This window comes from Erpetoichthys calabaricus, chromosome 1 (genome assembly GCF_900747795.2).
Source record: "Erpetoichthys calabaricus chromosome 1, fErpCal1.3, whole genome shotgun sequence".
Classification (NCBI taxonomy): domain Eukaryota; kingdom Metazoa; phylum Chordata; class Cladistia; order Polypteriformes; family Polypteridae; genus Erpetoichthys; species Erpetoichthys calabaricus.
In genome coordinates, this window is record NC_041394.2 from 68806747 (window position 1) to 68834457 (window position 27711).

Below are 27711 nucleotides of genomic sequence, written 5' to 3' on the forward strand. Positions count from 1 at the left end.
CATCCCACACGCATTTTATGAAGATGCCTCCTTTCCTACTTTTGATTGGGTAATACTTGATGTCATCGTTAGTTTGATTGGTCATTTTAACTGTCCAGTGAGGAGGGCGTGTCTTTTAAGTACAGTCTGCAAAGTGTTGGCACTGAGATGTGGCGTCAGCGCCATAGTTGAAGCCCCTAACGTTGCGGTCAGCAAGTCGGCTAACATCCGCCATGTGCCGTCTTTCAGTTGCGAGAAGCAGATCATAGAATGGTTGAAACTGTTGCCCCTAACGTTGCGCCACGGCGTGTGGTTCGTTTATACCTCGTGTCTTCTCATTAAACTTTTATCTCGCGAATATGTTATTGCAATCCGCAGCGGGAGCGTTTCTATAAACTTAATTGAAACTTACGTTTTACACCGTGCTTTGTTTCCCTTATGAACATGCTTGTATGCTTAACTCGCTCCGTTCTCAATTGTTTAATTAATTTTTTGCTCTTCGCTGTTTGCGGCTGTTCCTCCATTTCCCCCTACTTCGTTCTTTTATCTCGCGAATATGTTATTGCAATCCTTAACGGGAGCGTTTCAATAAACTGATTGAAAATAGTTTTGCATTTACCTTTTTAGTAAAAGGCGAGCTTTTAAGCCTGAGAAATCACCCCGTAAATGCACACGTTTAATTGGACATGTGTTAATATGTATGGTTACACAGTATTAAAAGACAGTGAACAACGTCAGTTACCTTTCTTCCCGCGTTTGATAAAAGGTGAGCTTTTAAGCCTGAGAAATCACCCCGTAAATGCACACGTTTAATTGCACATGTGTTAATATGTATGCTTACACAGTATTAAAAGACAGTCAAAAATTAACGTCATTTACCTTCGTTCCCGCGTGTGACTCGTGCTGTAAATGTCTTCCTTGTTTTTAGTTCACGTGATTACGTAGGAGGCGTGATGACGCGATACGTGACTCCGCCTCCTCCATTACAGTGTATGGACAAAAAATATGTTCCAGTTATGACCATTACGCTTTGAATTTCGAAATGAAACCTGCCTAACTTTTGTAAGTAAGCTGTAAGGAATGAGCCTGCCAAATTTCAGCCTTCCACCTACACGGGAAGTTGGAGAATTAGTGATGAGTGAGTCAGTGAGTCAGTCAGTGAGGTCTTTGCCTTTTATTATTATAGATATATATATATATATATATTTATATATATATATATATATATCTATAATATATGTATATATATATATATATATATATAAATATAATATATGTGTGTATATATATATATATATAATATATGTGTGTATATATATATATATATATATATATATATATAATATATGTGTGTGTGTATATATATATATATATATATATATATATATATATAATACGTGTGTGTATATATATAAATATAGTATATGTGTATATATATATATATAATATATGTGTATATATATATATATTTATAATATATATGTGTATATACAGTGGTGTGAAAAACTATTTGCCCCCTTCCTGATTTCTTATTCTTTTGCATGTTTGTCACACAAAATGTTTCTGATCATCAAACACATTTAACCATTAGTCAAATATAACACAAGTAAACACAAAATGCAGTTTTTAAATGATGGTGTTTATTATTTAGGGAGAAAAAAAATCCAAACCTACATGGCCCTGTGTGAAAAAGTAATTGCCCCCTTGTTAAAAAATAACCTAACTGTGGTGTATCACACCTGAGTTCAATTTCCGTAGCCACCCCCAGGCCTGATTACTGCCACACCTGTTTCAATCAAGAATCACTTAAATAGGAGCTGCCTGACACAGAGAAGTAGACCAAAAGCACCTCAAAAGCTAGACATCATGCCAAGATCCAAAGAAATTCAAGAACAAATGAGAACAGAAGTAATTGAGATCTATCAGTCTGGTAAAGGTTATAAAGCCATTTCTAAAGCTTTGGGACTCCAGCGAACCACAGTGAGAGCCATTATCCACAAATGGCAAAAACATGGAACAGTGGTGAACCTTCCCAGGAGTGGCCGGCCGACCAAAATTACCCCAAGAGCGCAGAGACGACTCATCCGAGAGGGCACAAAAGACCCCAGGACAACGTCTAAAGAACTGCAGGCCTCACTTGCCTCAATTAAGGTCAGTGTTCACGACTCCACCATAAGAAAGAGACTGGGCAAAAACGGCCTGCATGGCAGATTTCCAAGACGCAAACCATTGTTAAGCAAAAAGAACATTAGGGCTCGTCTCAATTTTGCTAAGAAACATCTCAATGATTGCCAAGAGTTTTGGGAAAATACCTTGTGGACTGATGAGTCAAAAGTTGAACTTTTTGGAAGGCAAATGTCCCGTTACATCTGGCGTAAAAGGAACACAGCATTTCAGAAAAAGAACATCATACCAACAGTAAAATATGGTGGTGGTAGTGTGATGGTCTGGGGTTGTTTTGCTGCTTCAGGACCTGGAAGGCTTGCTGTGATAGATGGAACCATGAATTCTACTGTCTACCAAAAAATCCTGAAGAAGAATGTCCGGCCATCTGTTCGTCAACTCAAGCTGAAGCGATCTTGGGTGCTGCAACAGGACAATGACCCAAAACACACCAGCAAATCCACCTCTGAATGGCTGAAGATAAACAAAATGAAGACTTTGGAGTGGCCTAGTCAAAGTCCTGACCTGAATCCAATTGAGATGCTATGGCATGACCTTAAAAAGGCGGTTCATGCTAGAAAACCCTCAAATAAAGCTGAATTACAACAATTTTGCAAAGATGAGTGGGCCAAAATTCCTCCAGAGCGCTGTAAAAGACTCATTGCAAGTTATCGCAAACGCTTGATTGCAGTTATTGCTGCTAAGGGTGGCCCAACCAGTTATTAGGTTCAGGGGGCAATTACTTTTTCACACAGGGCCATGTAGGTTTGGATTTTTTTTTCTCCCTAAATAATAAAAACCACCATTTACAAACTGCATTTTGTGTTTACTTGTGTTATATTTGACTAATGGTTAAATGTGTTTGATGATCAGAAACATTTTGTGTGACAAACATGCAAAAGAATAAGAAATCAGGAAGGGGGCAAATAGTTTTTCACACCACTGTATATATATGTGTATAAATATATATATATGTGTATATATATATATATATATAATATATGTGTGTATATATATAGATATATATATATATATATATATATATATAATATATGTGTATATATATATATACAGTGGAACCTCGAGATACGATCACCTCTGTATACGAGAAATTCAAAATACGAGGAAAGTATGAGTGAAAAATTCAGATCTAAATACGAGCATTGGCTCGCGTAATGAGCCACGAGCCAGGCTGTGGGTATAGCTCGCGGCTTAGCAAGGGGGCGTGGTAGCAGTTGCGAGCCGCGATCTGCGGTGTCTGCGTTTCTCACTTAAGTGCACAGGTGGGAAACTGCCCACATCCATGATTGTTCCTGTGGCTGATGGGCTGCAGCTGCCATGTCCTCCCCGCATATATAGAGAAGCGCGAGCCGGTTAAGGGGGAGAAAAAGTAAAAGAAAAGAGAGAGAGAGAGAGAGAGCGCGCGCGCGGGCGGGCGAGTGAGTGCAGGCTCGCGTGTAGCTGAACAGTGAGCTGAACAGGCGAGCCAAACAGCTGAAGCAGGACGGTGTAGAGAAGGTCAGCTGCATTAAGAGTGTCTCGCCTGTTGCAGAGCCCGCAGGTGAGACGCTAACAGAGAAGAAGCACCGGGGATTGTCATCTGTTTTTTAAAGACGGCATCCTTTTGACGTTTTAACCTCGTGTTAAAGGATTGTTATTCTTGTGTATTTTAAACCTCCACTTCACAACTGTTTTAAGGATTATTTATTTAAAGATTTATTGAATGCTCTACTGCACTTTGGACACCTGTTTTGATTCTTTTAATAATCAGTTATATTATTTACCAGTGTTATTTATTAAAGGTAGACTACAGTATATATCATTTATCAGTGTTATTTGTTAGGAAAATTGATTTTTATGTTAATATATTTGGGGTGCAGAACGGATTAACTGGATTTCCATTATTTTCAATGGGGAAGTTTGTTCTAGATACGAGAAATTCGCTATACAAACTCAGTGCTGGAACGAATTAAACTCGTATCTAGAGGTTCCACTGTATATGTATATAAATATATATATATATATATATATATATATATATATATAATATATGTGTGTATATATGTATATATATATATATAATATATGTGTGTGTGTATATATATATATATATATAATATATGTGTATATATATATATATATACATATATAATATATGTGTATATATATATAATATATGTGTGTATATATATATATATATATATATATATATATATATATATATATAATATATATATATATATATATATATGACAACAACACTCATAAAAATGACAACACAATTACATTGACAATCATGTTACGTTATTTTAAAAATGTTTCCTTTACTTTTTCATAACCTCTTTAACACACTATTTCTCCGCTGCGAAGCGTGGGTATTTTGCTAGTACATATATATGGGAGTTTTTTTATTCTGACGCCTGAGTACTTTCACAATATCAGGTATTTTTAGCAGTTAAGATAAATGAAGAAAAATTTTAAAAGCAAGAATAAAAGTAAATTGAAAGAAAAAAATGAAAACAGGTCAGCAGGTTTATTTTTTTTTAATAGTTTGCATACTTTTTTGTTAATCTACCAATACACTTTACTGATTTGTAAGAAGAGATGCTTCTGGCTCAATAATTGTATGAAGTACTTTTTGCTTCATTGCCGAATGCCTTTACCAAAGCATATGTGATTTGTCAACAACAACATTTTGCTCAAATATGTAAAGTGCAGAGAATCTCTCTCTCTCTGTGCCTCAAAGAATGATTTTATTCTCAAAATATAAGTCTCACTACTGTACTAAGTGACAGTTGACAAAATGGAAATACCTGAGAAGTGAGCTGAAATGGTGTCCAAAGGGTCCATCTGTTGTCCTCAGGATTTTTCAAACAAACGTATTGTTGACTTTTCATATCAAGTTCAGATTTCTGAATAATATACAGTAACTGCAAAGAAAACTTTCAGCTCGTCATGACTGATTTGAGACCTCATGTGCCCCTGTAATTTGGCTTCAGTTTGTTGGGCTCAGTCACAATTACATTTAATACATCATCACTTATAAGCAGACTGAAATTCTGTAAGGGACTATCTGTAGATGATACGTCTCTCCTGTGCGCTGAAGATCAGTGAACAATTTTAAAGTTACACTAAGCACATTTAGAAGATGTTTCAGTTTACAGTTTCTTCAAAATCATCACCTTTGTGTGCTTCACTATCATTGAAACTAGTATCTATAATGTTGCCACAGACCATTCTGAAGGACTGTCACTATTACAACACGGCAACTCGCTTTCTTCATGCACTTTATGCTCTGTCAGCCTGTATTTAACTTTCCAGCTACTGCAAATGTGATTACAACAGGCACACTCCTTGGAGATGATGGTGTGTGTGTGGCTAGCTGACAACTTATCTCAGTGATAATGGCAAGGGGCTTGAAGTGGACTTCAGCAAGTCAGAAAATATTTTCATGAAACACAAAGAGCAAATATTCTTCATACATCTTCGTTATATCCAGGGCCTCTGCAGTCCAAATTAGCCAATGTATAAATAGCCACTGTAAAAATCTAGCCATGACCACCAGCACTTGTATTCATCAATTTGAGGGAGCAAGTGACTTTGATCACATTCTTCTTAGACTCTTACTCTTCTTTTCTTCCATTTTCTGATTTGACATCTTTTATACTACATTCAGACTGCACAAGTCCATGTTTGCTTTAAGTGTTGGAATGGAGTAACCTTCTAGTGTAAGATTTACGCATGTGCATTGCACACCAAAAGTCCTATTGCCATAAGTGGCTGGTGTTCACATGGTGTAGATCTCTAAGATTTTTTTCTGACACTTATTACACAACAGAGCTTTTAAATACACTGGCCCTTATAATTCATCACAATCTTCCAGCAAATATGAAAAATTCTATTTTGCCTCAATTCTTTAAAACTGGTCTTAAGATTTAGTATTAAAGCATAACGTAACACTTCCATGAGGTGGTGCAAAAATTCTTATTATTTAATGTTTTTCTGTAATCTGTCATTACAGTTATGTGCGTATGGTTATTTGCAAAATCTGAATAAATGTTATTGCTTGATTATCTTCTTGGTTTCCCCCAGTTCCATGTTAATGTTAAGAAAATCAAGGTTTTCTAACTTGGATAATACCTCTCACTGTCAGTTTGAGATGTATTATCATTATCGTCACCTTAATAATAATTGTGTAGACCGTTTCTATTGACAAAAGTCAGCTTTCACATGTAAGCAAAAAAGGTTAATATCTTCAAGCAGCATCTTGAATACATTTTTCCCACTTAATACTATTTCAAAGTCATAATGAATAAACATTAGGTATGAAGTAGACTACCACAACCAGAAACTGAATTCTTTACAATGTACACTTTGTTTTAACAGAATCTATCAACATTAGTCACACATACTTCTGGATAAATGAGAATATGACCTGGAGCAAAGCTCAGAATTACTGTCGAGTGAACTACACAGACCTGGTCAGTATAAGAAATGAGACTGAAAATGAGGAGGTAAGGAAGTGGTCTGATGGTAGAACATCGTCCCATCAGAACTGGCAACCCCAAGAACCAGATAACTTTCATTACCAAGAAACATGTATGAAGGTGAATACAGATGGGCAATGGAGCAACAAGGACTGCAAATCCAATTATTCCTTCTTTTGCTCCCAGAGTAAGGTTCTCTGTTTACTTCATAAAGTTAAAATGTTGTTTTGCACACATCATTTTATACTGATTAACAGGCGATATTGAGTTAAATACACAAAAGTAAAATTTGTCATTCATTGTGCATTCCTGATATCGATATAATGTATCTATTGGGAGTATTTAGTGTACCATATTGTATTACTCACTGACCCTGAATGTTGTCATATTTAAGAGACTAATATGAAAATAAGCATTTTCATAATTAATTTTCTAATGCATTACATTAAAAAAACATTGAGGAACAATTATTATGTCAGTGATTAAAAAGGTACTAATTATATCATATGGTTTCAAACTACAGTGGTTTATAAATAAAGGGTTATTAAAATCATTTTGGCTACATTTTTTCTAAAGGATTTACAAAGAATAAACACAGGAAATTATACTTTCAAAATAATAATTATAATATTATTTCTATACTATTAATATCTCTTCCCTCTCTCTTCCATTTTTTAATTTCAAGTTCAGGAAAGTTTAGTTGTCATCAAAATAAATTCTTGGTTGCATGAGCTAGCAACATTCAACACGTCGCACCTCGCAGGTGCCAGGATCAGTAATAATTCCTACCTTACCTTTAAGCTTAAGTCTTACTTACATAAGAACTTCTAAATCAATAATTCAGTCTTATTTTATATAGCATTATTAAATGTATGCATCGTAACAAGTCATTGCAAAGAGCTCACAAAATTACAATTGAATGTTGAATGTACCTATTAAACATGTGTAGTATCAACAGCAGCCGACTTTCAGGTTTTCAGATCAATTGCCAATACTTACATTACACGTATCTTCAAACTTTTTGATCCTCTGCTCTATAGAAGTAAATACTTGAAGAAATGAACCTAAAAACTATCACTAGAGAGGAAATTCAGCCTCAGCGTTGTGTGCTAAAACTTCTAAATTTGTTCAGCCTTGTTTTGTTTTATTCTTTCCTGATAGGTGCCAATTGTAGTCTGTATGCTTACAATTCAGTTGAAGCTCCAAATCACAAAAATAATGCTGTGGAGGTGTAGAGCAAGTCTGAAACAATCCAGCATTTTTTAGTAAAATATTGTTAATTTTCTCATTATTTATTCTTCAGTTACATTCTTTTTTAGAGAGCAGAAGGCCGTTTACATTCATATAGAGCTACACATCTTCCTTTCTGTCTTTCCTGCTGGCTCACAGTATGTTCTGGTAGACCAGTATAGACTGTGTCACACCACCACTGCCTGCTTCTCAGCAGAGTGGATGTGGTAGGACTATTCTGCTGGATAACCTCAGGCAGATCAACAGTTCCTAAAATACAGTCTGGCAGGATGGTAGCCATGAGAAGATGGCCATAGTGAGGGAGATGTGAGGGACTTGTGGAGAAGCTTAAATTGATGCCTTGGGATCTTTGAAATTGGGTATTTTAAAGTATTTACTGTTAATTTTATGTTTAACTTCCACAATAGCACTGATTTTAATAATGGATTATTTATGTACTTTATTTGATCTGCATTGCACTTTCTTGTGTGGACTCCATTTTAATAAACATGCACTTTGCATATTTGGAACTTTGAACCTGGTTGTTGTTTACTACTTGCCACTGTACCTATCCTCGGTTTATGAAATACTAGGGGGTCATGTGGACTATTTTAAGTTGAGTGACAGCCCTCTTAGTTTACTCTTGACACCAACATCTGATTCATTTTTAGCAAATCCAAAATCCTCCCCATTGTAAATTATCATATCAGTCAATGTGCCAAATGTATCGTGGTCTCCTTCTCTAGGGTCTCCTGTGACTCCTTTCCTTTGCAGAATGCCCTTTAGGACCAAACATGATTGTACTTTATACACATGATCTTTAGAGATCTGCAATCCAGTCATCTTGTGGTATCCAATAAGCTACATGTTAAGCTATATAGTTTGGGAAACATTCTGTTACCTTCAGACCTTCAGAAAACCATTCAGCTATCTTGAGAAAACAATAAAAAAAGAAAGCTGTTGACATTGCAATTCCTTGAGAAAATGATTCCGTTACCTTGAGAAAAAAAAATTATATTTGCAAATACTTTCTCGAGTTCTTTAAAACATGCCTGTAAAGATCATTCAATTATGTGGATGAATCTTACAGCATTTAAAGAAAGCAGGATTACAAGTATCATTTAACAACCAAATACAGTGAGTTAAAATAATATGGTAAAGAAGATTTTAAGGTAAGGTTTTATTAATAAACAAGCAATTTCAAAAAAACAGATTAATATTAAAGCTGTCCTAATTAATGGCTTAGTTTGTGGTAATTATTATTATAAACAGGTTCATTCAAATGTGAAGGAGATCCAGTATGGTTGGGCATACTCAAATGTAGGATTAATTTATTTTATTAAGCCATTCATACGTCTTACCACAGATAATTTCTAAAGCTTTTAAATTAATCATTATTTTAGGAAAAAATCAAAAGCTTGGAAATAAGCTGTGTTGTTTAAGATAAAACAAATTATTAACATGTAAAAAATGTGGTGTGTAAATGTTATATGAAAGTAACAAATGCATGTAAAGAAAATGTTTTGATCACATTTTTGTAGTTTGCTTAAAAAAATGACCATATAAACGTCACATTTTACACTTTGGATTTAAGATGGCCTGACCCAAGGTAAAATCTTCAAGAGGTCAGCAGTGTTAGTATCATATGTGAGGGCTTAAAAACACGGTCAGTGAGAAACCTTCCATCAGTAAAGAAGTCGTATGGTAGGACTGGTCAGGGCTTTTAAAGACAGTCAAGCTGCTCTGTTCCTGTGACAGACAAGTAAATATGCACTGTATCTGGGAAGGATGCAAGAATAGCTGAGATAATCAACAAGAGGCAGGATCAAATGGCTGCCTTGGTATTGATCTCCAGTTATGTAACCTCTTAAGGGTCTCTTGTTGTTAAATGTTCTCTAAGCTGGAAGTCAGGAGGTGAACACAACAAAACCTTCAGTGGTAGACAGAGAGTGTGCAGCAGGTGGTGACCAAGTCTGTGTTTGTGAAACATCAAAAAATTATTCTTCTTCTAACTTCTAAAGGATGTTTGCCATGTAGTTTGGCATGTATTTTATTTGTTTGTGTTGATTCTGCTTTACCTTATTCTTTTAGTATCACTCATGTTTAACTGAGGCCCAAAAAATTTATTTTAAAGATGAACATGAGCCAAATGAATTACACCAATTAGAATATATGCACTTGTTCATCTAGAGTTTATTCAAGGAAAATAAATAAATATGGTTAATTAGCCACAAATCAAAACATTTTAATATCACATTCAGAAGTAATACAGAATAATGTCATTCAGAACTTGATTTTTCAATTTATGTTACTTGATATTTTCTCCGATGCTTTTCTCATAGATGTCATGAATGTGACCTTTGTTAATAAAAATGTAACTTGGGAAGAAGCCCTGGACTACTGCATAAAGGTGGGCTCTAGTCTCATCAGCATCACATCACAGACGGAGCAGGAAGCATTAGCCGCACTGCTGCACACCACAAATTCATCAACCATATGGCTGGGGCTGAGACAAAGCCGCCTGTTTGGATTCTGGTTTTGGGTGGATGAGAGACCCTTGAGTTATGAGAACTGGGCCAATGGTAACCACTTAAACCTCTCTAACTCACATCATTGTGCCGCCACTTCAAAAACAAATTTCACTTGGATTGATGTTTCTTGTTCAGACAGTCACTCCTTCATTTGTAAGTCTCCTTTGAACATAAATTAAAATCTTCTAGTTGTATTTACTTTTATATAATTAGCCTGCGGTGGGTTGGCACCCTGCCCAGGATTGTTTCCTGCCTTGTGCCCTGTGTTGGCTGGGATTGGCTCCAGCAGACCCCCGTGACCCTGTGTTTGGATTCAGCGGGTTGGAAAATGGATGGAAGGATGGATATAATTAGCTTTTAGTCATTGCTGTTCTTCTTAAAGTGGTGCCTGACTGTTCCTGATTCGGGTTTCATGCTGTTGTTCTCTTCAGAGTGTGGGTATGTCGAAGTGTGTGCCCAACATTAGCTTCTATCTTACACTGTTCAGCTAGGATCAGACTAGAAACCAGGATTGGAAAATGAATGAAGGGATATTTTTATTTGCAAATGTTCTAGTAAGTCTTTTTAATTTAAATTTAAAAAATAATTTTTAAAATGTGGAATTGTTTTGTTTTTGTTACCATATTTTGAGGCTTTCAAAAATATCAAGGTAAAATGTGTAGCCATGCTGTGTGTTTAATCAATATTATATACACTTTATGTATTCTTGATCTAAATGTTAATTTTTATCTTTAATAAAACTTCTCTTTCATTGATACTATCTGCCTCATGTTTACATTCCATGAGAAGTAAACAAAACTTCATGCTTTATGTTGATTCATTAACATCTTGATGTCACAATTTAATGTCATGTTCTTGGTGAAATAACATGATTACATTTTTAAACAGGTTTAAACATGATTTTGGGGTAGTAACTAAGAATAAATGGTAACTCTTTAGTTTAGGTATTGCAGAAACACATCTAATACTCATTCACTATTATGTAACATTACCTTAACAAAAAGTATGTTTGGTCTTCATAACACTTACAAAGTAGCAGTAAAGTGTTTATTCATCTTTGCAATGTGACCTCCTAACAAAATGTCACTTTGGAGTGGTCTGAGGTGGCTTAACTGAGACACATTTCTGTTGATATTATCAACATATTTAGCAAAAGACCTGTGAACCCTTCATAAGAACAAGTAATTTTATCATCATGTCAATATGCCACACTGCACAGAGATGAATAACCTATCTATTGATGTTTTATAAATGTTATGAAGACCAAGAGAAGCCTTTGTTAAGGTCTTGTGACATAAGAGTAAATGAGTAATAGATGCATTTTTGCAGTACCTAAAATAAAGTCTTACCAAATAAATGATATAGATTTATTTTTCAACAGCTTTAAGTAGTCTTTATCAGTCTCACATAGATCTTTTTCATAAAGGATAAAAATGCTTTTAATATTTTTTTTGTTAGGTAAATACTGTTATATTCCTAAAGCTAACTAAAACAGGCTTAATGGACTTCCCTCTCAATTCATTTAATAATCAAACAACTGAAGTCCTTGAATAGACGTCAGCTCAATGCATACCACAATAAATACAACAATGCCTACAGAAGAGCAGCATAATAACACACTTTTTGCCAGTTTGAAATGTCTGAGGCATGCCAGTCATACTAAACTCATCGTTGGACAAGTCATCTTAGAAATGATGGAGTCTTGGTAGAATAAAACATTTGCTTTGCCAAAGGCCACAGATACCCTAACCCACTCTATCCCTAAAGAGTTTTAGGCAGACAGATTTCTTCTTAGTTTACTTAGCTAGAAACTATATATGATTCATAAGACAGTTGCCTTTCTCATGTGTGGCTATCTTTAATACCAAAAGATGGAGTAAGCCTGACATTTGCAGGAGATATCCCAGATAATAAAATTAGGTTAGTGGTTATTTCCATGGCATTTAAGGTATTCTTGTGAGAATGAAAAGTATTGGGTGTCATAGGGGAACTAGGAGCTACTGTAGGTGTATCTAAACTGTTAGAAAACAAGTGGGTGCAGGATTCAAACCCAGGGTCCATGAAGCAGCCACACTAAATACTACTGTACCATAAACACCTATGTACAGTACATTGCCTTAATAGTGTGATGGTGTGATATAGCGGGTCCACGGCTCAGAAAGAATGGCCGCACTCACGGCTTAAAGAGGGGGTGTGGTAGAGTGGCCAAAGCGGTTCTCGGATGTGATGTGGCACGGGCGTTTCCTCACTTAAGTGCACAGGCGAGGAATTGTTTGCATCCGTAATTGATGCTGGGAACTGCTAAACACTACATCTGTGCCACGTCCCCATTATATATAATAGGAGCGCGAGTGTGGAGGGGAAGAAAAAAAATTGGAAAGAGAACGGAGAACGGAGGTTAAGAGTGGGAAAAAAAGGCAGGAGGGAAAGCGAGAGCAGTCTCGTTGGAGGTTGCATGTAGCTGGTAGGAGAGCCCCTGAGGAGGAATGCTGTGTCCAACACTTGGGGGGTGCTGAATGAAGCGATTGCTCCAGCTGAGCAGTTCGGAGGAGCTGGAGTGACCGGCAGAGTGGACAACTCACCGTGGAAGGAAGTAGCAGTCAGGGAGGCTTGGGAGTGTTGAGCCCCAGCATGAGCACCCTGGCCGCTGGGAAACCCAAGTCTTAGTCCGGCCGGAGCCCTACAGTATGTAGCCAGGGAACAGAAGGCTACCGGACCAGAGTAGAAGGCAGCTGCATCTGTAGATAGAGCGACTCCCTCGTTGCAGGACCCATATGAGAGAAGCAGGGGAGCCGTCAGTGTTTTTTTAACCTTTTTTTAAAGGAATTATTTATTTGAATTTTAACCTCTACTTTTTACAATGGTTTTATGGATTATTTATTTATTGAAACATTTGTGGAACACTACACCTTGGACACTGTTTTGGTTTTTTAATGTTTTTTTTAATAAAGGTACTGTCTGCACTTTGCACCTTCCCCTTGCTTAGTTTGGTGTCCTCATTGTCCAGCTCATCCAGTTACATTACTGACGGTGTTGAGTTCAAGAGCTCCCAAAAAGTAAATAGGAGCATTGAATGCATCATCACAGATGGGTCACCATTATTTGCCAAAACAACATATCAAAGATTGATTACATAGTGTCTGGAACTTAAGTAATTACAAAACCATTTTGCATGAGAAAAAAATTTTCTTAAAGACCCACACCTACAGTATGTTTTTTGCAATATTATTGACTCAATGCATAGATGTCACAATCTAGAGGTTTGTAATTTTACTTACCAATTGTTTACAGCGAATGGTGTTTTTGGCTCTGAATTCTTCACCAGCATCACCTTAGCCTCTATTCTTCATGGAACATCTATAAGTTGAGCAGTCTTTAACACTAAAACTCCAGTCTCAACAATCATCTCTAAGAACCATTTAGATATCTTCTGTGAAACACAGCAGCTAGCCTCATAACTAAGCTTCCCCAATAGTATTATATATGACCACAAGGAAAATGAGTATACTGTATTAATTATCTGCGGTGGGTTGGCACCCTGCCCAGGATTGGTTCCTGCCTTGTGCCCTGTGTTGGCTGGGATTGGCTCCAGCAGACCCCCGTGACCCTGTGTTCGGATTCAGCGGGTTGGAAAATGGATGGATGGATGGATGTATTAATTATCTCAGTGATCTGTGTTGAAGCAACTGCTTTAAAAGGGTACACCACATTTTTACCTTTGCTTCCGTTATTTCAGTCAGCTAACTGAAGCACATTACATTAAGAAATATACTGTATATATAACTAGTTTATTTATTGGTTTAATATATTTTAAGAATAGAAATAAATCAAAAGCCAAGTTTTCTTTCTCAAAACTTACACTGGAGTTAGTATTACATGTGATTTCACAATCGTAAAATGTGTAACTTACTCCGTTTATGGGGGTGTAAAACATTTCTGTGTTCATCCTCTGCTGCCTAACACAGGTAATCCACAGCACACCAGCCATCTTGTTTTATCTCTCGCATTTACCACAAAGGGAGCATTGTGTGTTTTTTAAAAGTGTGATAGTTTCCACACAAAGACATCAAAACACAAAATTGTGCGCATTACTGTGTTTTTTTTTCCATAGTAAGGATGGCTACACAGAAAGTCTCTCCTCTCCATGCCACCAATTCGCAAATGCCTTTTGCTGTTTCATGTCTCCTGCAGATGAGGGAGAAGATATCCATACTTCAAGCTCTGTAGAGCTACCAGTGATGCATCTTTAAGACTGTGATCATCCACATTGTTATCATAATTAGCAAAGTAAGCATTGTACTACCAGAACAACCACAACACATGGCTCAATGAAATGACTACACAAAATAGACGTGCTATGATTTATTCTTTCTTTTCTTTTTTAGTAGATATTTATATTTAAATACTAAATAACAGACAAATCTGCGGTGGGTTGGCACCCTGCCCAGGATTGGTTCCCTGCCTTGTGCCCTGTGTTGGCTGGGATTGGCTCCAGCAGACCCCCGTGACCCTGTGTTCGGATTCAGCGGGTTGGAAAATGGATGGATGGATAACAGACAAATCTGCGGTGGGTTGGCACCCTGCCCAGGATTGGTTCCCTGCCTTGTGCCCTGTGTTGGCTGGGATTGGCTCCAGCAGACCCCCGTGACCCTGTGTTCGGATTCAGCGGGTTGGAAAATGGATGGATGGATAACAGACAAATGTGGAATTAATTCCATATAGAAACTAAATACCTGTTTTGCATTTTGTTTGTTGAGAAGCAAAGTACAATTTATTTCTTGAATTTTTGGGGAAAATGAAAGTGTGATTTTCCCTGGAAATTCAATTTCATCATTATTTAAGACCAAGCAAAGAATTGTTTTAGGGTTTGTTATAAAGTAGTAAATGGCTATCATTTGCTTTAGGATTACCTAAAATACTGGTTTCTTCACTATCAGCATTTGTGACCATAATTTTTTTTAATTCACTAACTTCCCAACTGGTATGGTAAGACCTCTGTACATTACTTCATTTATTAAATATATTAATAATGAGAGGGACTATAAAACGTAAATAAATATGTGTCTTTTTAACTAACCAGGTCTCATGAGAAATTTGTTCCTAACTTCAACATCTTCTAAATTTACCCTGTCATTGTGACTTTCCATCATAACTTTTAACTCTGTTACAAAAAGACTTTGGGAGAGACTATTTTAAATTGTATTAAAAATGTAAGCAAACAATACTTCTCTTAATTTGTTTTTGGCGATCAATTGTTCTTCATTCAAAGAGCATCAAAACATCAGTGAACTTACAGTATGTATAGCGATATACTGCAGGAATTATTAAGGCACAGGTACTCACTGCTTGACAAAGGAGTTGCTCACACCAGAGGTCTTCCTTATTAAAATGAAATTAAAGAAAAAGACCAAGTGAGTTTCAGATTGGTTCTCTTAATAAACTGAGTATTTAGACGCAGTTGTTGCAATGCTATACTTGTTATAAAATTGAAAAAGCAAGGACATACAGGGTATTCTGTGTGCTCTAGCATGATGTTATATGAATACAGATGAGAACACAGTAAGTGCCACAGTGAGAGAGAGGGACTGTTCAGTCCATCGATCTTTTTTGATTAACAAATAGCTAAATACACAAAATATCTCATCCAAATACTTTATAAAAGTTGTGAAGTTTTCTGACTCAACTAAAGAACCAACCACATTACTTTTCCAGTGATTTTCAGTCACAACATTGTTTTACATAATCATAGTGAGTCGGAGGCAGTAGTGGTGCACTCCTGTGACACTGGTCATTAAATCTGACATACACTGACAACTCAAAAATCAAACAGATCTGTTTTTATCTTGACAAAGAGCAGGCTCTGTGTTTGCAAGAGCTGACAACTAGTGAGTGCTCAGCTAGAAACACAATGCAAACAATGTAGCTACAAGGAATAAGAAAAATGGGTGTTTTGGACCTGGAAAATAGAAGAGAGATTGCATCTGCCTGATGATGTGTGTTTTACATGCTATGACAGAATGGGAATAAAGAATTAAAGGGTAGAGGCTGTAGCTAAACTCACGACATCTGTCGAGCCTTCATAATGCACCAGCTCCATCAGGCAGCATGTTAGCTGTCACAATCAGCAAAGAATTCACTATACTTTGGAGACGTGAAAATATTCTTGAACACCCTCGTGCATTTGTCTAATATAACATACCTTGTAATTTGTAGTTGTGTAATCTGACATTCTCTAAATGATTACACCAGCAGCTGCAATCATCAACTAGAAGCAGTTTATTGTCAAATCAGCTTAAATTATTTGACATTTTTTTAATAGAAGCTTTTGTATTAAAAACTGATTCCTGTTTTCAGGTTGAAATAAACTTTCCCTTAATTTTTCAGCAGTGTCCTCAAGCACATAAATTGCTGTTCAAATAAAATAAATTTGGTAGATTGTTTTATTAATTCTTTTGAATTTTAAAGTCTTGGATTAAGCCTCCATGTAGCCCCTTCTCTCTTTAAGACTAAAGAGGATATTTTCCTTACCTTGTCAGAGTAGGACCAGCCTTTTAGTACAGGAATTAACTTGATTGCTTTTTTCTGTACATCTTCTAGAGCTACTTGGTCTTTTTGTAGCAGTTGACTACAATGGGACACAATACTCCAGTTATGGTTTCACTAACACATTATAAAGCCTTAGCATACTGTCCCTTGATTTATTATGCATTACAACTTAACATTTTATTTAGAATTTGCAATACCTTTATACATTGTTTACATCAGTGGTTCTTAAACTTTCCTAGTATAACTCAATTTTGCCTTTTTTGTGTCTTTGAGAACCCAGAATTCATCAATGTCATCAATTTGCGTATTCCCTTGGAGAATCGGCACTGCAGTCATCCTGGTGGGGGTGACCGTTGGAGAATCACGGAAACAGGTGGTAGAGGAATAATGCATTTTGTTTAAACTCTCTGTGGCAACCCATCATGAACCACTATTTAAGAACCTGTGGTTTACATCAGTGTTTCTTAAACTACAGGTCATGATGTCTGAACTTAGGACACGCTGTGTTGTCAATCACAATAGTATTAAATGGGAAAGAATCATGAATCGTTTTTGGAATGCCTAATAGTGGGTCATCGCGAGCAAGAGGAACTTGCCACAAGGATGAAGATTGACAGATTCTACATAGAGGTTGGCTTCCCTGGATGACACTCTGCGTTGATTGAGGGTCACGAAGTCACAAAAAAACGGCAAATTGTGTCACCAGAAAAAAAGAGTTTAAGAACCACTGGTTTAGGTGATAAGAATATCGTGTCTTTCCATCTTGTATTTATAATTAAGTAACTGCATAACCTGGGGTTTCTTGGGTATTATTTGAAAATTTCACTGTAAACCTTTAGACTCGTTTGATTAAAGAGTCTTTTGCTCAAATTTTCTGCAAATTATGCTTAAAGCTGTCAAAAAGATGCACACATTTTCAAGACGTAAGAGGTTCAAGTTGAAAGTTCAATTTGTTCAAGTAATTTTACCAATCATATGTTTCAAGTTGGGGCCAAAGCATTTTAAATCCAAATTTTTTGCACCATAACATCTCACTTTTATTAAGAGTATTAATTATTTTGGTTATGTACAACAATTTTAGTTATACTGTACTATAGTGTAGGTATACTGAACATTTTTCAATACTCTGAACTTTCAAAACCGGGCTTTATACTGACTGAGGTTTTAAAAAAATCTACTGCTGATCCTTTAGTATGAGATATACAGTTTGTTGAGAGAAAGTCAGTTTGACAAGAAAGCTATGACTGTGATTAGTAGGTTCTGGCCTTGTGTCTTATTTATTATCATGGCAAAACACAATGCCACCGGGAATTGCAGCCATTTGAAATTGAAGGGGCAATTTAAAGTGAAGGGAGGAATCTGCAGTATAAATATGGTTTTTCCTTTTATCACTGTGCGGCAGGATCGGTCTGGTCCACCATAGGAGTGCAGCTAACCATGCCCCTCTGCTGGGTTTCCCCTAACTGCTACGCCACCTTCTTTCTTTGCCATACTTCTTCGATTTCCTTTCTTTTTCAATCATGCTCCATTTTGATCTTTTTCTTGTCTATCCTGCTCAGACTCCTTTATACGCAGTAGGTGCAGGTGCTTTACTTAATGATCTCTGGCTGCACCCCATGGCTGCATATCTTCGCAGCAGCATGCATCTACACCCACTAGCATCAGATGCACTGTTCTTTTAAAATCCTACACCGCCATGGATGCCTTACTCTTCATTCAGAGAAAAGAGAGAGCACTGAATGGAAGCTGGATAGTGCATGCGTATAATGAAGTCACTTGCTAGTTGATTACACGGACTTAACAGCTAATGATGATAGGACCGGAGGACGTCTCTATGAATCTTACCACTATCTTCACTAATGCTTGTCCATGGTCTTGGAAAAAAATACTGATTAAAAATAAGCAGTTCTAGATAGGATGTCAGTGCAATGCCAAACTTCAGCAAACACAGCTACATATGGACTGTCGTAGGGATAATTTAGAGACAGAGAGAGAGACCAGAAGAACTGGCATCATGAGGGCAGATAAGCCCTCCAGCCTTGAATCAGAAATGTGTAAGAAGCACTGCAATGCACACTGATACCCACTGCACCTCAGACTGACAGATATGGAAAAGCAATCTTCTTAAAACTACTACACTGTATAGTAGAATACTAGGGGGCTCCGCCCCCTGCTCACTTCGCTCGCCAACCCCTGGTGTTGGGTAATTACAAATAGCGTGATGTATGTATGAGATATAGCATAGTGTGAAGGTGTAGATGACGCATATAGGAAGCAAAGAATAAACTGCATGGCACAGTGTAAAGATTTATTAGAAAATTTCCTTGTACACAACATTAGTAGTAAAGATGGTGTCTTGTCCTTGAATGAGTTTTCCTTGGCATGGATCATTTATAACCTTAACTATAACATCAGATGAACGTCGAACTCGTGAGAAGGCCACATAAAGTTGTCCATGTCCAAAAACGGGCTCAGAGAGATGCCAACCTTGTACATGGTTTGTCCTTGTGATTTGTTGATGGTCATGGCAAATGCAGGTTTAATGGGGAACTGTCGCGGTTTAAGTGTAAAAGGTAATTCTAGGTCAGAATTTGTAAGGTCAATTCTAGGAATCAGAACAGTATTGTTAGCATGTGATCCTGTAAGAACTTTTGCTTCAATAACATTGTGTGTCATGGTGTTGACGACTAAACGTGTACCAATGCATAAACCTTGTTTAGTGTTAAGTTTTCTTAATAGCATGATTATTGTTCCGATATTAAGGTTAAGATTGTGTTGTGGTAATCTGGCTGGGTTAATAGTGCTCAAATATTGTAAGGGGAAATTAAGATGGTCATTGTCGTCATCAGAGTCAACTTTGTCAGAGCTTAGAAACAGCCGTGCCTCTCCAGGAAGTAATGCAATGACTTGGTTATTTATGTGATCAACATTAATATTTTTTGGACATAATATAGTCCGTTGTGTTAAAAGGGGTATTTGGTCTAATGAGATTGTTGTTCCAAATATCTCCGTAACTAAGTCGTCACAGATAAAGGCTTGAGGAATTGTAATAATATCTGGGTGAAGTCCATCTGTATTGGTGAGTGTCCCATCTCCCAGTTGTAATAACCAATTGTTATATTCTGGATCTGGACATCGCATGTTTTGTACCAATTGTATCTTTTGAAAGCAATGCCAAATGTCTGCGTATTTTAAGGTGGACTGAACAATAGTTGAGCGCATGGCATGTGGAACAATAGCTAAGCATTGTCTAAAATCTCCTCCTAATAAAAGTACCTTTCCCCCAAAGGGAATATTATTATTCATTAACATTTGTAGAAGTTTATCAATGGTGTTGAGTAAGTGACTGGATGCCATTGTACATTCATCTATAATTAACAGTTTTGCAAGACGGATGTCACGTGCATTGTTACTGTTCATTTTCATAGTGGATACCGATGTTTCTGTGATTGGGACCGGTATTTTGAATGAGGAGTGACATGCGTTTTTGGAGCCGAGACATTTTTTCTTCCGTGGTTTCAGAAGCGCGTTGTAGGCGCCGACGTGTATTGTTTTTTTTCATGCGGGTTCGTGTTTGTGGTCCCGCTACTCGAGCTGTATCGTTTTGTACCCGTGATCATGAATTCATGACTTGTTTGTTCTTTATCGTTAGTAATATGGATAAGTAATAAGGAGGATGACACTCACTGTTAATATGGAGCCTTTTCTGTGGTTGTACGGTTAATAGTGCATCATTGTAATGAGATTCACCTATGCTGTATAGTTTGAACGTGTTTAGATGACGTATGTTTAATACGGACTGTTCGTTTCTTCGTATTATTACCCATCAGGTGTCGCGCCTGTATATGTATTGTAGTCCGGTCTCTTGTTGTTTATGTATGACGTCGTTTGTCGGCATGCGTCTTTTTAGAAGGGCGTGGAATGTGCTGTATAGTCTGTACGTTGATTTCAGATGCGAGTTGTAGGCGAATGCTTCTATCGTAGTATCTGCCGTTTTCAGAAACACAAATCTCTTTCTGTAATATGTTGGGTTTGATGTGTGACCCTTTGAGGACTCCGTAGTCTGTCACATTTAACTGTGGTGTGGGGGTGTGAGTCCTCTTTTTCAGTACTTTCTCGGGCTTGATTTGTGAAGTTTTGTGGACTCCTTAGACTGTCCCATTTCACTGTTAGGCGGGGATAATCTGATTCAAATATGTTGTGTTGTCCGTATGTGTGAGGTTTTTGTATGATCTTGCGTGTTCGTTTTTGGTTGCTCTTCCATTTTTGAGCTTCAATCTCGGGCTCGATGGGTGACAGTGTGTGGAGTCCGTAGTCTGTCCTGTTTCACTTTGGAATGTGTGTCTGACTCCTCTTTTTTGTGTGATATGGGCGCGTTGCCTCATTTCTTATTTCTGTTAGTGGAGGGGTGCTTTGTGTTTCATTTCTTATTTATCTTAGTGTGTGAAATCCGTAGTCTGTCCCGTTTCGTGTGCTATGGGCTTTGTGTGGCGCTTGCGTGTGACTCCTTGTTTTTGTGTGCTAGGGGCGCGTTCCCTCATTATTTATTTCTGTTAGTGGAGGGGGGCTTTGTGTGTCGTGGGTCTGAATCCTCCTTTTTGTGTACGTCCCGTTTTGTGTGCTATGTCCGTAGTCTGTCCCGTTTCATGTGCAATGGGCTTTGTGTGGCGATCGTGTCTGACTCCTTTATTTTTGTGTACTAGGGGCACGTTGCCTCATTTTTCATTTCTGTTAGTGGAGGGGGGCTTTGTGTGTCGTGGGTCTGAATCCTCTTTTATGTGTGTGTCCCGTTTCGTGTGCTATGGGCTTCGTGTGGCGCTGTGTGCCATGGGTTTGTGTGGCGCCTGCGTCTGACTCCTTTTTTTTGTGTGCTATGGGCGCGGCGCCTCATTTCTTATTTTCCGTTGCTTGGAGGGGGGCTTTGTGTGGCGCCTGCGCACTACGTCTTTTGCGTCCACGGCCCATGTCCCTGAACCATATCCGGTTTACCATTCTCGTTTAGTAATATGGATTGTTCTATATAACATGGCACAATATCAGAAATAGAAATGACTTTTATGTGGTTCAATCAGGATCCACTCTTTAGAATGCCATTTTCGGATCAGAGTCAGAAGAACATTTATTGGTCAAGTACGCACAAATACAAGGAATTTGACTCCGTTTTTTGATGACTCTCAAAATTGTTCTCATATCTGCTTGTTTTGGCGTAGCATAGTCTAAAACGCAAGGCAGATAGGAGATGTTCAAAGAGGTTGTGGCCTGGAGGTGAGGCTCAGTGATGATTTTCCCTGCCTGTTTCATGACTCTGGACTAGTACAGGTTCTGAAAGGTGGGAAGACTGGTGCCAATGATCTTTTCAGCAGACCATTTGTTTTTTTCTGTACTGATGTTCAAATCCAGTGATAACTACTTAACCAAATACACCATTTGTAAGTTTCAACAGTGCTTTCTTTTTCCACTGTCATAGTATTGCTAAACTAAACAGCTCGTCTTTCTCCAAAATTAAATACTTTACTCAGTTATTGCAACTTGCACTATTCATTTCTTGCATACACAATTTTATTACAGTAAATATATTTTCTAGTGTGTATGCTTATTCTTTTACCAAGCCTCATATTGCACAATTGTTTTTGCACAACTAATTTGTTTAAGTAATGAATTGAGAGTTATTCTCACAAATGCTGTATCTCTACTATTTGAATTTGTGGCATAGAACACTGAGAGGTAATTACATTCTTTTGAAGTGAATTTTTATCTGAGAAAATACGAGTCATGGAGCAAGAACATGGTGTTTACGGCCACCCATTTCCTTTTCCTTCTTGATTCAGTAATTATAGCTTATAATGTTCAATAACAACTATGTTTTGTGTATGTAAGTAAGAAGAAATGCAAGACAGTGAAAGCTTTCAGTTGCTTCTTTACATTTTGCAGTACAAACTCTTGTCTTATCCTCTGCTGCCATCTGCTGTAATAGTCATTGAGCATAAGAGCAAACTAGTCCTCAGGAACAAAGCCACAATGTCGTGATGAGAAGAATTTCACCATGCAAGCAGAGTGCAAGTGGTTCAAAATATTATTGGGACTTCTTCCTAAAGGACCTTTTAAGGTTACTGCTAGAATTCTTTCAACTTCTACCTGAAGAAGGGGCCTGAGTTGCCTCGAAAGCTTGCATATTGTAATCTTTTTAGTTAGCCAATAAAAGGTGTCATTTTGCTTGACTTTTCACTACATTCATAATGGCTAACACGGTACAACATCCTAGTACTACAGACATTCAACTTCTAATAAATTTGTAACATTACTCAGCACATACATTGTGCCAGATGGACTAAGCATTCCTTGCTGCATCAATTATGATTTTTACCATTAGCTTTCACTATTAGCAAACTTTTTAATTAAAGTCATTTGATCTGTGACCCAATCTTGCCCAGCTCTCAGCTGTGCTGGTATGTACAATGTTAGGACAGATAAGAGCTGCCTCTTGTAGCTCTTATCCTGATTCCAGGGTCCTGTTTATCAGTAACTTACAAGCACTGATCACTAGTCACATACTGCTGTGTATTTAAGAAACGTTATCAATGCTGTAATTCAGTCATTGACTTTGCAATACTACATGACTCTATGCGTGTCAATAAAGCCTTTACCTATCCTGAGAATGGCTCCATGATTTTATATTTGACACTGGCCTCAGTGTGAATTATGTGACCATAGTCTCGGTGCATATGTTGGGTTGTGTTTGTCTTAATTGAAAATATCACAAATTCTGCAATTTTAGTCCAGTAATCTCAGCACTTTTCTTAACAAAGCAAGTTTGAGCTCAAAAAGAGTGTAGCATAATTGGGAATTACATTTGGGGAAGCAGTTAAACAGAAGGCCCCAGATTCTGAGATCACTGGGAGAAGAAGAAGGCTAGAAACAGATATCAAATGGCCTAGAACAGACGGTTAAATTTTTTAAAGTGGCATTTCTTCATATGGAGTTTCAGTCATCTTTCAATAGCTTTAAGCACATACAGCTATTAAGTTGTATGCATTTCAGGAGATTCTCCCATACAATTATGTCCAACTAGCACATAACACCATTTGATGCAGTGAATATTGAAGATAATAGTCTTCACTAGGTGTTGATGCCAGCCTTAAGCACACTTGGAGAATATAAACATTTGATGACAATTTGATGTGTCATTCTGTTTATTTGCTCCATTCCTCTGAACCTCCAGAGTGTGTAATAAGGATGAGTTCCTGGGTGAGGTTATGAAGAAATTTCTGAGCAGGGTTTTACATCTGCAGAATAAAACACACATTGGGGTTGAGGTTTGGGTCCCATTAAAATTATATTGAATTTAATTTTTGGAAATGTTTTATTTTATTGTTCACAATTACCCCGTGACCCTGTGTTCGGATTCAGCGGGTTGGAAAATGGATGGATGGATGTTCACAATTATAATAATTTTTAACAAACTTGTCACAAAAGCTTAATGTCTATACATGCAGTTTGTCATGGCATTTAATGGTAGACATTCCATTTTTTGCTTACTTAAAACTACAGTAAATATAGGGGTTCATTTTTAAGGTATTCATTGTGCTGCACCTCCAATATCCTGTAAGATCCATGGTTGTTTAGGATCTTCCAGAGGCAGACAGAACTGGGGAAACTCAAGAGAAAAATGTAATAAGTGATATCTGGGAAAGAAAGCAAGAATGGTAGATGACAAGAAGCTTCCATGGATTGGGGCTCTCTGTCTCTTTTATTGAAGGTCAAAATATAAAGTTTATTATATTCTAAAGTAACATTGGCTTGAAGTTCCAATCTTATTAGTATTATACAGATGTGTCACGTTTTCTTCAGTGGACCTCTAGCAACTAGAAACAATTTGTTTATTTATTTAAGATGCCAACCAACTGTTTACTTTAAGTGCAAGGGGGTTATGTTTGTAGGTATTTCATATAGAGAAGAAGAAGGCCAGAAGTAGGAAGTAAAAATGTAAAGTTTGAATACACAATGGGCGGTTGGAAAATCGAGAGTACACCTTATGAGAAGGATTTAGGAGTCAGTGTTAGACAGTGTTCAGAAGCCATTAAGAAGGATAATAGAATGTTAGGTTATATAGCATGGTGTGTGGAGTACAAGTCCAAGGAGGTTATGTTAAATAGGTTATAATACACTGGTGATGCCTCATCTGGAGTACTGTGTGCAGTTTTGGTCTCCAGGCTACAAAAAGGACATAACAGCTCTAGAAAATGTCCAGAGAAGAGCGACTAGGCTGATTCCAGGGCTACAGGGGTTGAATTATGAGGAAAGATTAAAAGAGCAGAGCCTATGCAGTTTAAGCAAAAGAAGATTAAGAGGTGACATGACTGAAAGAGCTGGCAAGGCGGCCCCAAGTTAACGAGTCGGAAGGGAATTAGTATAGTGGATCGAGGCTGTTATTTTAAAATAAGTTCCTCAAGAACACGGGGACACAGTTGGAAACTTGTTAAAGGTACATTTTGCACTAACATTAGGAAGTTTTTCTTTGCACAAATAATGATAGACACTTGGAATAAGTTACCAAATAGTGTAGGTCGTCAAGCACTTCCGGGTGTATTATAAAAGGAGCCAGCAGCCAATGCTCCAAGAGCCAGAGTCAGGAGGAGGGAGACAAAGCTTGCTGGGAAGGAGTGGAGGAGAAAGAAATAGAGAAGAAAGAGAAAGTAAAGAAAAGTGTTGTATTGTGTTTGGGACTGTGTTATGTACTCGTGGGAATGGGGAAGACATTGTCCACGAGGGAAGAAAAAGAAAATAAAAGCCCTGTGTGCTTTGAACTTGTGTCCTGCGTCTGTTTGTGTCAGGGCTGGGCTTTACAATATATATATACTGTATATCAGGCAGGTACACTGCCACCAAAACCCGACACAGACATACACAGAGGCACAAGTACAAGCATATGCTTTTATTTTTCTTCTTTCCTTCCTTCCTTCCTTCCTTCCCCCATTTCCTACAAGCACAACACAGTCCAGCACAGTCACAGCACAATACAAATTTCTCTTCTTCTTTCTCTCTTTTTCTTTTTCTCCTCCACTCCTCCTGCCAAACTTTGTCTCCCTCTTCCGGACCATGGCTATCAAAGTAGTGTTTGCTTGCTCCTTTTATACGACACCCAGAAGTCCTCCAGGTGCTCTTTGACACATTTCGGAGTGTGGCGGAAGAGCTGCACTCCAGGGCTCAGCAGTAACTGCAGCACACCCTGGCGGCACCCATGGAACCTAACAGGTCTGCTCCAAACTCCAGCTCCATGGAACCCACTGTGGAGGCATCCCGGCCAGGCAAGGGCCTTGGCCGTATGGAACAATATATATATATATATATATCTTATATATAAATGTCTACGCGTGGAAGTGTGTTTATCTGTCTGTCCAGCCCAGACGTTTGAGGCAACCCAGAAATTCGAGGCTACAGCATGAAGCTCAAAGTGCTGGCATTGTGGCCCCAAATTAACAAGTCGGAAGAAGAAAGAATTACGAAGCTAAAGCATGAAGCTGAAAGACAGTGACTCTATCGCCAAAATTAAACCTCCGGGGAGAGAGAAACTCGCTTAGCTGCTGATAAACAAGGGGTGCGAGCATGTTCGCAAAACGAAACCGGCGACTCTGCATTTCAATTATTTTTCTGACGATTTGAATAGTTTCTAGGAACCCGGGCCTTTTAAAGCACGGGTTTACACAACTAGTATATATAAATTGTGTATATATATATATATATAAATTGTGTATTTATATATATATATATATATATATATATATATATATATATATATATATAAATATATATATATATATATATATATATATATATATATATATATATATATATATATATATATATATATATATACTGCAGTGGGTTGGCACCCTGCCCAGGATTGTTTCCTGCCTTGTGCCCTGTGTTGGGTGGGATTGGCTCCAGCAGACCCTCGTGACCCTGTGTTCGGATTCAGCGGGTTAGACAATGGATGGATGGATATATATATATATATATATATCTCGTATATAAGGTCTGTGATACGGTTTGTATATTTGTAGCTAGAGATCCACAGAGGGTGATAATGAGTCATGTATCTTAAAATAGTTTTTTATTTGTAAGCAAATGTCATAATCAGAGGAAAATGATTAGACATACAGGAATCAAAGGCAATATATAGAAAGTGAAAGGTGGTGGTGGGAGGGGTGAGGTTGTAAGGGGGAGGTGGATTAATAAGGTGGGGTTTGAAAGGTGTTGGTCATAAAGTCTTTTTTATTACTTAGATTTTCTTCTTTTTAAGCCTGCATAGGTTGGGTTCAAGTCCAAATGTTTGTTAATAGCGTTTTTCATTAGAGAGTCAATATTCAGCCAGCTCTCTGGCACCCTTGGTATTGGCCCTGAATTTTACTTTCACAGTGTCCTAGTTAAACGTGTGTCCAGTGGAACTTGTATGTGTGTAAATCAGAGACCGTGGATCTTTCCTTCTGCTGGCATTGCGATGTTCATGTATACTTGTTGTGTTTTTGTTTATGTGATTAATTGGTAATTTTTTTTAATCCATCCCCCATGCACGAGATGGCAGTGGTCCTTGCATGAGAACCCATTTGGGACATCGGCAGGGGTGCTAGGGAGATGTAGGGGTACCTTGTGATCGATTTTTTTTTTAAATGATTCCCAGCCCTAAAATAATTAATTGTCTTGGATAGTCAAACTCCCCCAGTCTATCTATTAGCTTTACTTTTTCCAGGCTAATCTGATCAGTATCTGTCTACTAG

At 37.5% G+C, this 27711-nt stretch overlaps 1 protein-coding gene, 1 long non-coding RNA gene and 1 pseudogene across 4 annotated transcripts in view; 2 read left to right on the top strand and 1 right to left on the bottom strand.

The window, feature by feature from the left end:
• The window catches only part of LOC127529473 (uncharacterized), a 5141-nt gene extending 3079 nt beyond the window's left edge, over positions 1-2062 (bottom strand). Inside the window, exon 1 of the long non-coding RNA XR_007936148.1 lies at positions 1650-2062. This is a non-coding gene — a long non-coding RNA (uncharacterized LOC127529473). The remainder of the gene's footprint in view (positions 1-1649) is intronic.
• Positions 1-10598, top strand: part of LOC114669366 (lymphocyte antigen 75-like) — a 59566-nt gene extending 48968 nt beyond the window's left edge. For 2 of the 3 annotated variants that reach the window (XM_051933011.1, XM_051933013.1), the window contains 2 exons: positions 6529-6816; positions 10202-10598. In XM_051933011.1, coding sequence (XP_051788971.1) covers positions 6529-6816; positions 10202-10569 — 656 coding nt within the window. In that variant the 3' untranslated portion in view covers positions 10570-10598. The remainder of the gene's footprint in view (positions 1-6528; positions 6817-10201) is intronic. The other variant, XM_051933016.1, reaches the window with a different exon arrangement.
• Positions 1-27711, top strand: part of LOC114651509 (retinoic acid receptor RXR-beta-A-like) — a 285453-nt pseudogene that overhangs the window by 3032 nt on the left and 254710 nt on the right.